General features: G+C 37.1%; 1 protein-coding gene across 1 annotated transcript; it reads left to right on the top strand.

Moving 5' to 3' along the window:
• Positions 1 to 225: 225 nt before the first annotated feature.
• LOC125094077 (kinesin-like protein KIF22) lies at positions 226 to 1,096 on the top strand. Its single transcript, XM_047719819.1, has one exon. The coding sequence runs from the start codon at positions 353 to 355 to the stop codon at positions 1,094 to 1,096; it is 744 nt and encodes a 247-aa protein (XP_047575775.1). The 5' UTR covers positions 226 to 352.
• Positions 1,097 to 10,471: the final 9,375 nt, after the last annotated feature.

Genomic DNA, 10,471 nt, shown 5'->3' with positions numbered 1-10,471 from the left:
TTATCATGAACCCTTTTTTCATAGATATTCTTTACTCCAGTAACAGGGAATGAATGAAATGTTCTCTCAACCATATGCCTTCCTAAAAACTGTTCTGTCTCTTTAAAATGCTTCCCCTCACTTCTCAGTAACTCTTCCAGGTGACTAAAAATTCCACTCTGCCATAATCTTGTCTGGGATCCCTTTTCAAAGAACTCTCCTGCACTCCGGGCCTGTCCCAGGAACTCAGCCCCCTACAGAAGTTAAGTAGCATGGACCCCACTGTGCTGGAGGCCTCCTAAGCTTGGACCATCTGCTGGGCTCCCAGGGGAGCCAGGGGACCCACAGGCTGAACACCCCAAGGCGAGAGCGGATGGTGCTCATGAAGACAATGGAGGAGAAGGATTTGGAGATTGAGAGGCTTAAGATGAAGCAAAAAGAACTGGAAGCCAAGGTTCTGGCCCAGGAGGCTGTGGACCCAAAGGATAAAGAGAACTCGTCTTCCACAATGCTCCGACCGCTTGCCTGCCGCACAGTCACTGTAGCAAAGACCCTCAAAAAGGCTGTGGTGATGTCCTTACAACTGATTCAGGAGCAGGCAGCATCCCAAAATGCTGAGATCCACATCCTGAAGAAGAAAGGCCAGAAGAGAAAGCTGGAGTCCCCGGATGCTTCAGAGCCAGAGGAGAAGGCTGAGGACTGCTGGGAGCTACAGATCAGCCCGGAGCTACTGGCTCATGGGCGCCAAAAAATATTAGATCTGCTGAATGAAGGCTCTGCCCGGGATCTGCGCAGCCTGCAGCTCATTGGCCAAAAGAAGGCCCAGCTCATCGTGGGCTGGAGGGAGCTCCATGGCCCCTTCAGCCAGGTGGAGGACCTGGAACGCCTGGAGGGCATATCCGGGAAACAGATGGAGTCATTCCTGAAGGCGAACATCCTGGGTTTCGCCGCGAGCCAGCGCTGGAGGCCGAGGCTGGAGCTGCTGGGGGCTCGGGACTCCCAGTCTCCTCTTCCTCAGGGCCGCGGGCTCTCTTTGCCTCTGACGGGCAGAGAAGTTCTTTCTGGGACAGTTTCCTGGCCCAAAGTGTGTTCCATTTCTTGTTATCACATATTGTGATTGTTGATTTTATTGGCTTTTATTAGTTTGTTTATTCCTGTAATAAGTAATTATTGAAAGCTGACTGTATTTGAAACTCTGTTCTGAGGCAAGGATACAACAATAAATAAACCAGACAAAATTTTTGCTTTTAAAGCTTGCAATAAAAAAAGGAAGTGGTTAGAAATAACTAAACAATATCAATCCAATATTAAACTCATGTGAAGGGAAAATACAGGGATCATCTGGTTTTATTTTAATATCTTATGTTTATCTAGCAAAGCTTTTAGTGTAATTAATTTGAAAGCAGAAACCATGCCTCTATCACTATATTTTCAGTGTCAATATTACTATATTCATATTGCAGAAGCCTGATAATATTTAGGGAATGAGTAAATATTATTTATGAATATTATATCTTGAAAAGATTATACAGCTATTGCCAGTAACCACTTCTTGTGATTATTAATACTTGTTACTAAAATATTATTTTAATATTATGTTCAAATTTTAGATTTTAATTTGAAAGAATGTTCTTGTGTTTTTAAAGAAGAATGGAAAATCACTTTTTTTGAAGGCTATTCTGGGATTGTAAGGTTGTTACTGACTTGAATTTAGGATTTTGATCCAGTAGGATCTGAACTATCCCATTGCCACCACTCTCTTCTTTTCTGTTCTGTTTCTACCACATTAGTTTGGTTCTCACCTCAGGCCTCTGGTATTTGCTGATGCATTTACAGGAGAATATTTTCTCTAGATAGTAAAGTGGACTAGGTATCCCTGCCTCTTAACAAGATTTCCTTAAAAAGAGTGCCCTAGTGCCTTTACCACTCTATTCATTTCCTATATCCTGCCACATTTTCTCCATAGCACATATCAACACCCAAAATTATAAGTTTACTTGTTCATTTTTTCTTTTTCAACTTTGCCACTTGAATGTAAGCTCCACAAGTGCAGGGACATTTTCTTGCTCAGTATTGCATTGCCACTGACCAGGAAATATGGTGGGTGCTCAATTAGTACTTGCTAAATGTATGGAAATATAGCTAGTCCATAGGGAAGATTGGAGAGGAGGGATTGGGCAGATATTATGAGGCAGAGAAGCTAAAGGAAAAGTATGAAGGAACGTAGGAAATAGTAAGCATTTTCTTTTCTTTAGACAAAAAGAAAGCATTCAGAAACATTGCTGTCTAATGATCTTTGGTGCATATAGTGTCCATAAATGTTCAGAGGTGAATTAATACATGATCTTATGTGAGAAGGTTGCCTTCACTCTTTTTACTAGGTTTGTGGAATCTGGCTTACAGAAGTTGGCTAAATTCAGGTTCATAAATTCTCTGGACTAAATTATCTCTATTCCATCATTTTTCATCATTACCCATATTTTTAATTTTTTTTCAAATTCTAATTATTCTTTTTAAAAAGTTCAAAACTGCCATAGTGATTTTAAGGCATTGACTATAGGATCTTCCACAATTCTTTGTTCACAATTTGAAAAAAAAAATTTACACAATGTGAATGAATACATATCATGTATAAAGGATTCCAGGAGTTTTCATGACCTTGACTTTTTTAGCCCTTATGAAATTAGGACTCATAGGTGATGCTGGGTTCTTTATGTTGCTAGGTCCAAGGAATCACACTGGATCATTAAGTGTAATGTTTTAGATATAGTAAAATAATGATAAAGGAGCAAACTATGTAATCTATTTGTTCTGATAAGCTTGAGTTTTTTCATTATGTGAGAAGGCCATTTAGTGGCATGCTTTGCATTATTTAATGTTTGCATTTAAAAATAACCTAGTTCTTGAGATGAAAGGCTTGTAATAAACTGTAGCAGAGTTTCTAGGCTAATATATAATATTTTAATTTTTACAAGTCTGAGAACATGAAAAGGAATATTTGAATTCAGCAAACTCAAGAGGATTTTCCAGCTTTACTTCTGTTTTTAGGTTAGTTTCAATTTTCTGCAGTCTGATAGATTTGATTGTGTAGATCACTTGTCACATTCCCTGTGTGTTTATCAGTTTACTAAAACCAATATAGGAAATGTTATCCCTCTTCTTATCTTCCTGCCAACTATCCATGAAGAGCATCAGTCAAGTAATTCCTGTATGAAGGATTTATCACTGCTGCAGTGACTTGTAATTGAAGGCATGTGTTTCTGTGAATTCATATACTTTAAGTTATGCTTGCTAAAAATTTCAGAATATGAGGTTAGCATATTAGAAACAATTTACCTAGTAATAATTTTCCAAATGAAGTATATAATATTAAGAAAGGGATTTTCTTGCATCTTCCATTTCTCAGGAGCAATAAAAAACATAACTTTATCACCACACAGGGTCAGTTCTTTTCTTTGTCTTACATAATCTTTGCAAATAAAGAGTAATTTAGGTAAAAACAGCAGTTACAGATTCTGGTGAAATGTAGACATATTAAAGGGGAGAGTTGGCATCTAGTAATCAATAGAAAGGCTTAATCTTATTAAGAACCCTCAAATACTATGTTTCAGAATCTTCACATTATGATGACATGAAAGTAAAGGAAGAAATGATTATTGTGTAAAACACTGTTTGCTTTGATCCTAGATATAGCATCCCAGGTTTATGAATTAAAATGCTTTCACAGTGGAGGGGTGCTTGGGTGTCTCAGTCAGTTAAGTATCAGGCTCTTGATTTTGGCTCAGGTCATGATCTCAGGTTTGTGAGATCAAGACCCAAGTCAGGCTCTGCACTCAGTGGGCAATCTGCTTGAGATTCTCTCTCTCTCTTTCCCTCTGCTTCTCCCCCTGTGCGTGCATGTTCTCTCTCTCAAATAAATGAATAAATAAATCTTTAAAAATGTTTTCACAGTGAAATAATAGGTTTAAAATAATAAAATAACAAAATAAAATAACATTTAAAATAAAAAAAATGTTTTCACAGTGGAAAGATGTGAGTTCTTTAGTACTTTCATCTCCATGATATACTTGATGAGTTAGCCCATTTTTATTTCCTGCTCCCCCCTGCAATAGCTCTGAATTAGTTTCCACTTCAGGTGTGAGAAAACATAATGGATGAGAATATAACAGATTCCCTACTTAATTCCTTAACCAAAAGATATTTTTAGTTGCTTAAATCAAACTCTTTGTGTAGTTTGTACTCTGTAGATATTGACAGATTCAATATCTCATTTCCCCTTATTTTCTTTACTTATCTATCATCTAACAAATCTATCTTAGAGAGGTTTTCAAAGCACGAAGAGTTGGGACTGTCAGGAAGCCTTAGAAATAGAGTTCTCCATACTGAAATAATGAAATTCAATTAGTATCTTGGACACTTCAGCATTTCACATAGTTTTCAACTATAAGGAAATTGGGATTTTTATATTCACACTGGAGCTTTGCTAGGTACTTGCTTTTTTAACTGCACCGGCAATGCCTGAATTTCATGTAGTCTTATATTAAGAAAGAAAATGTTTACATGCAAAGCCACAATGCATCTCCTAGTCTATCAAAATTAATTAAATGTGGTCAATGAATACCAATACATTAGAACCATTGTACATGTTCCAGTGGATAAAGAAAATATTTTTGAAACTTCAATATCACTTGACATGAAATCTGTGTAAATGAAAAACATAGCAAATACAGAATGATGGAAGAAATATGTTGTTTTTCTTGATTAAGAACATCTACAGTCTTTCATAGAATACCCAGAGGAAGCTCAGAAACATAATGGGAAAAGTGCAAGATCTATCAAATGCGTTATTGGCTCAGTTATTCTCTGAATGGCAGTAGATATAAATATTCTCCTTGGCCTTACGGCTGCCTTCAAAAATGCTTGCCCATACCAACTTAGATTGCAGGGGAAAAAAAAAAAGTGTCAGTGACTGTGTTAAGCTACTGCAGCCAGAGATTGAAAGATGGTGCAATAATATTCTAAGTAGTTGACCAAGTTCAGGGCTGTTAAGAGAGAATGACAGGTGGTGTAAGCATCCCCGGGCCCTGACTTACTAAATTCTAAATGACATTTTCCCTACCTAAGCTAATCATCATAGCAGTCACGTTGGGCCAAACTCTTCCTGTATTTCTGATCTATAGTTTCTGTTAAGGATAAATCACTTTAAGAATCTTATAAAAGAATAAAAATGATTAATTTGTACTTTGTCATGGATTTTAAGTGGCATGTTAAAATGTAAAGCTATTGAATTAGCACATTTCCCTGCATATACTTGAGCTTACAAACATTAAGATCTTAGCACACAGTGGTGTAATTCTGTGTGTGTCTGTGTTTGTGTCTGTGACTTCAGTAAACTTTCAGGTGTTTGAGAGCAGGAGGGCGTATATTTCCTTTCTATATTCTTAGCATTTAGTACATGATATAGTTTTTGATAAATGAGTAAGAATGAATGAACAGATGAACAATGTTAATGATAAAAATAAACATCTTTTCTGAAGTTTCAGAGGGGAAAATATCCTATAGCCATGTCCTTGCCAAAGGATATTTTAGAGCTCAGCAAGGTTTCAAATTTAATTTTTGAAAACATAACCCTGTTTTGACATGCTCACCAAGCCATAAGCTGCTAGGACTGCAGTTTTAAAGTGGATGAAATGAGGGAAGTTGACAGTCAGCCAGGGGTGGTGAGGAATATAATCTAATAGAAAAGCGGACAAAGATTTCTTTTAACTGTTTTAAGATCTAGAAAAAACTTCTGTGGGATTTAAAAGAGAAACGTAGAGATTTGATTTGGAGACTTATAGCATAACTAGTAAGTCATAGGAAATGGGTTTAGTGAACTTTGCATAGGCTTGAATTATCACTCCAGATTCCAGTGAATCAAACTACTGTGAATTTGCATAGAAAGAAGGTATCCCTCTCTGGGAAAACATTGCCAGTTTTTTAGAGGTCTATAGTCTATGAACAAGTACTCATATATTCTTTGCCTTCTCCAACCATCCAGTGAATGAGATTCACTCCACAGAGTTTGTGTGATTCCCAAATTAAACATGTCAGTCCTAGGACTGAGGGCGCAGGGAGAGCTTTTAATCATGTTCCTCCTCCACATCATTTACCACACTCTCTGTCTCTATGGAAAGGCTTTTATGTTTATGTAGCTGATTTTCTTTCTTGTTATTGCTAGCATTCACTGTAGGTTGTATAATTGGTAGATAAGTAGCAAAGATTCTTCTGAGACATTTTGCCAACAACTCTGCCCATCAATAGATTATCTTACTTTTCAGTTGTCTGTTTTCCCCCCCACCCCCAACTGATAATGCTGAATTTCACCTCAATCCTGTGTTCCTGGAAAACAGTGACAATTTAGAATACCTCTTTCCTCTCCTCCCCTCCTTACACACGCAACCCTTTTGAGTTCATGGAAACAGCTTAACTATAAAACATCACTTTTTCTATCTATCTTTCCAAAGATAGGACTTAGATAAGACTGAGAGATGTCTCCATTTTTACTTAGGACAAAGGCAGATGCAGATGCTCCAAAGCCCTATTTGTTGTCTCATAAATGATTAGCTGCACTGTTTGTACCACTGATCAACCAATCAAGTCACCTGTTCATCATCTCACTCCCCTATGTCTTGTTCTCTCTAGCCTTGTTTATTTCTTCCTATAAAAGAGAATTTGTCAGGGCACCTGGGTAGCTCAGTCGGTTAAGCATGTGCATTCTGCTCAGGTCATGATCCCCAGTCCTGGGATAGAGCCCTGGATGGAGCCCCATAGGGAGCCCAGCATTGGGCTCCCTGCTTAGTGGGGAGCCTGCTTCTCCTTCTTCTTCTGATTCTCCCCTCTACCTCTGGTCGTGTTCACTCTCTTTCCCTCTCAAGTAAGTAAATAAAAGAAAGAAAAAAAAATAGAATTTGTCTCTGTCTGATTCCTGAGATGCCTTCAGATCTCATGTGGGATCATTCTTCCTGTTGCAATGATCTTCCTTCCCTGATTGCAACACTCCTTTCCTTATTGCAATCATTCTTCTGAATAAAATCTTTCCTCTCTATGCTCATTTTTTTTATTTGACAGCATAGAAATATTTTATGTAGAAAATCAGCTGTGAGAAGAAAGCAAATGCACTAAATGTGAGAACTATGCTTTTAGTGTCAGCTTTCTGAAAAGCAGGAAAAAATTAGCTGGCAGAGTATCATATTTACTGAAACAGTCTAGTTCCATGAATACTGTGGTTCATGTATGGACAGAAGAGTTGAGAGAGTACTGAAGCACTAGACTTATCTAGAGGAAATTTTCCAGCTGTATACTTCAGTTTAATTTCCACCCTTCTCCCCTCTACCACTCTAGACTTTCACGATATCCCCCAAGGCCAAGGCCAGAAGATTTGTTTGTATCACTTTATTTTGTTTGTTTGTTTGTATCACCTTAATCCCCTCTGAAGATCTTAATATGCCCTTCCTTTCTATAACCCCTGCCTTGGGTTGGGAGCTGGCAGAAGGATCCCAGGAACAGACCTCAGCTCGTGGTGGTTGAGCCTGAGCTTCTAGTTCTGTCCTTGATAAAAGGCTTGATGAGAAAATGAACTAGTTAAAAGGGGAGTGGAACAGTGGCTAAAGGAAATGTTATCTCTAGGACTTACTTATAAGCAAATCTGCTAAAACTTCTATTGTCAAAAATCATTTGTGAAAAAAACCTATAAATCTCTTTGAAAGATCTAAGAGTATATTCTTAAAGAGTAATCATTCACATTTTTAAAAACCTCAAAAAACTCAGCAACTATTATTTTTTTCCAAATAAATATATATTTTTGTCATTAAAGTACTTTTATCTTTTAAAATATTTTATCCATTTATTTGTCAGAGAGAGGGAGCACACACAAGCAAGGGGAGTGGCAGGCAGAGAGAGAAGCAGGTTCTCCACAGAACAAGGAACCCAATCAGGACTCCATCCCAGGACCCAGGGATCACAACCTGAGCTGAAGGCAGATGCTTAACTGACTGAGCCACCCAGGCACACCTCTATTGTTTAAATAATTTTAATATCATTTTTTTACTGACAATATAACAAATTCTTGACTATAATACCTTGTGTCAGTGTAACCTGTTAATGTTAAAATTTAATTCCAAAAGTAGAAAATGGTCTGTAGAGGACAATGTTTCATATTTTACTATTTCTTGCATTCAAATGTGAAATCATTTCTAATTTTTTGGATAAAATAATTATTTTCACACTTTCTAACAGATTTTAAGGATTTGTGAATTGTTTATAATGAAACAATGTATTATTTCATCAACTACACATATTGAACATACTATTGAACATACCACATTGAGCATACCATTAATTGCAGGCAGTGAAAGTAACAACAGTTAAGAAATGATTTGAATTAGAAGGTTAGTCTTAAAGGAATATTTTGCAACAAGGCTGATTTTACAATAAAACATGGGAATAATTGCAGAGGTGCCCACAAAATTGTGGATTCAGTTGAGGTCACTTGCTAGTATTTTCTCTGATAAGTATATCATCATAACTATTCTAGGATTTATTCATGATGTCTAGCATGAATTTTTTCTTGTTCATACTCACTTTTACTTAGCATATTACAAACTACACTCCATGTTGTTTCTGAAAGGAAGAAAAATCCATGAGCAGAGAAATAGTTACATTAACAGATTTCTGCTGTCCAAACTTCCAATTAATTGACTGGACAAATGGGAAGAAAATATTAATTTTTTCAATATATCAACATAAGGGAGGAAATATTCCTTGACCATTTTAGTGTTCTTGACTAGGTCTGAAAATTAAGCTGACATAGTCATATTAATAGGAGAAAAGCATGCTAATTTATTTGGAATAATTTTTTCATGACACCAAAGACTTTATAAGGAAATGAAGACAGAAAGACATTTAAACCCAAGTACTTTTATGCTAGGTTTGATGAAGAGTTTACAGTTATGGAGAAAAATAAGAAGTCAAGGAAAAACTAGGAGAAACCTATTAAAACCTCCTTATTTGAGGGCTTTTTTGGATTTGAAGATAAGCGTGGTCCTTTTATTCAGGTACAGTACAGACACCTGTCACATGCTGGTTTTATGATCTGTTCCAGGGGATAGGACGGGGAGAAGGTCAAAGTAGAAACTTCTCTTCTGCTGCTAAACTCCTTCACTTTAAAATATACTAAAATATAAAATATACTAAAATATACTAAAATATTCCATATTTTGGGGTACTATATCCTGAACTCTTATCAAAAACTACTTAAAGCTTTTATTTCTTTTATTATCATTAACTCAACCTGCTTCTAAATTTTTTATCTCCAAATATGCCCAATGTTAAGTTTCAATTTCCTTCCAAATCACACATTGTAATACTCTTCTTTAAGTCTGTCTCTGATACCATCTTCAATCTTTAGTTTAAGTCATTTGTGAATTTCAGAGGCTATAGCCAGATTCTGCAGAATAAGATTTTCATGCATTGTTAAAGATTCCCTTTAACTTAATCATGGAAAGAATATACACAACTCTTAAGACTGAAGTCTTCACAGGTAGCTCTTCAAGCAAGGCTTGAGCTAGGAACTCAATAATAGGTCTTCTATTTCCTAGAATGTCACTAATGTACTTGAAACTTCATGCTGGCTCTTCATGGTAGTGCCCATCCAGTTTCTTCAAGTAATCTTACACATAGAATGCAGGTCAGGGAAATACATCTTTTTTTTTTTTTTTTAAATTTTTTATTTCATTTCAGCGTAACAGTATTCATTGTTTTTGCACCACACCCAGTGCTCCATGCAATCTGTGCCCTCCGTAATACCCACCACCTGGTTCCCCCAACCTCCCACCCCCCCCCCTTCAAAACCCTTAGATTGTTTTTCAGAGTCCATAGTCTCTCACGGTTCACCTCCCCTTCCAATTTCCCTCAACTCCCTTCTCCTCTCCATCTCCCCATGACCTCCATACTATCTGTTATGCTCCACAAATAAGTGAAACCATATGATAATTGACTCTCTCTGCTTGACTTATTTCACTCAGCATAATCTCTTCCAGTCTCGTCCATGTTGATACAAAAGTTGGGTATTCATCCTTTCTGATGGAGGCATAATACTCCATAATGTATATGGACCACATCTTCCTTATCCATTCGTCCAATGAAGGGCATCTTGGTTCTTTCCACAGTTTGGTGACCATAGCCATTGCTGCTATAAACATTGGGGTACAGACGGCCCTTCTTTTCACCACATCTGTATCTTTGGGGTAAATACCCAGTAGTGCAATTGCAGGGTCATAGGGAAGCTCTATTTTTAATTTCTTGAGGACTCTCCACACTGTTCTCCAAAGTGGCTACACCAACTTGCATTCCCACAAACAGTGTAAGAGGGTTCCCCTTTCTCCACATCCTCTCCAACACAGGTTGTTTCCTGTTTTGCTAATTTTGGCCATTCTAAGTGGTGTAAGGTGGT

This window comes from Lutra lutra, chromosome 2 (assembly GCF_902655055.1).
Source record: "Lutra lutra chromosome 2, mLutLut1.2, whole genome shotgun sequence".
Lineage (NCBI taxonomy): Eukaryota > Metazoa > Chordata > Mammalia > Carnivora > Mustelidae > Lutra > Lutra lutra.
This window is presented reverse-complemented; position numbering and strand designations above follow the sequence as displayed.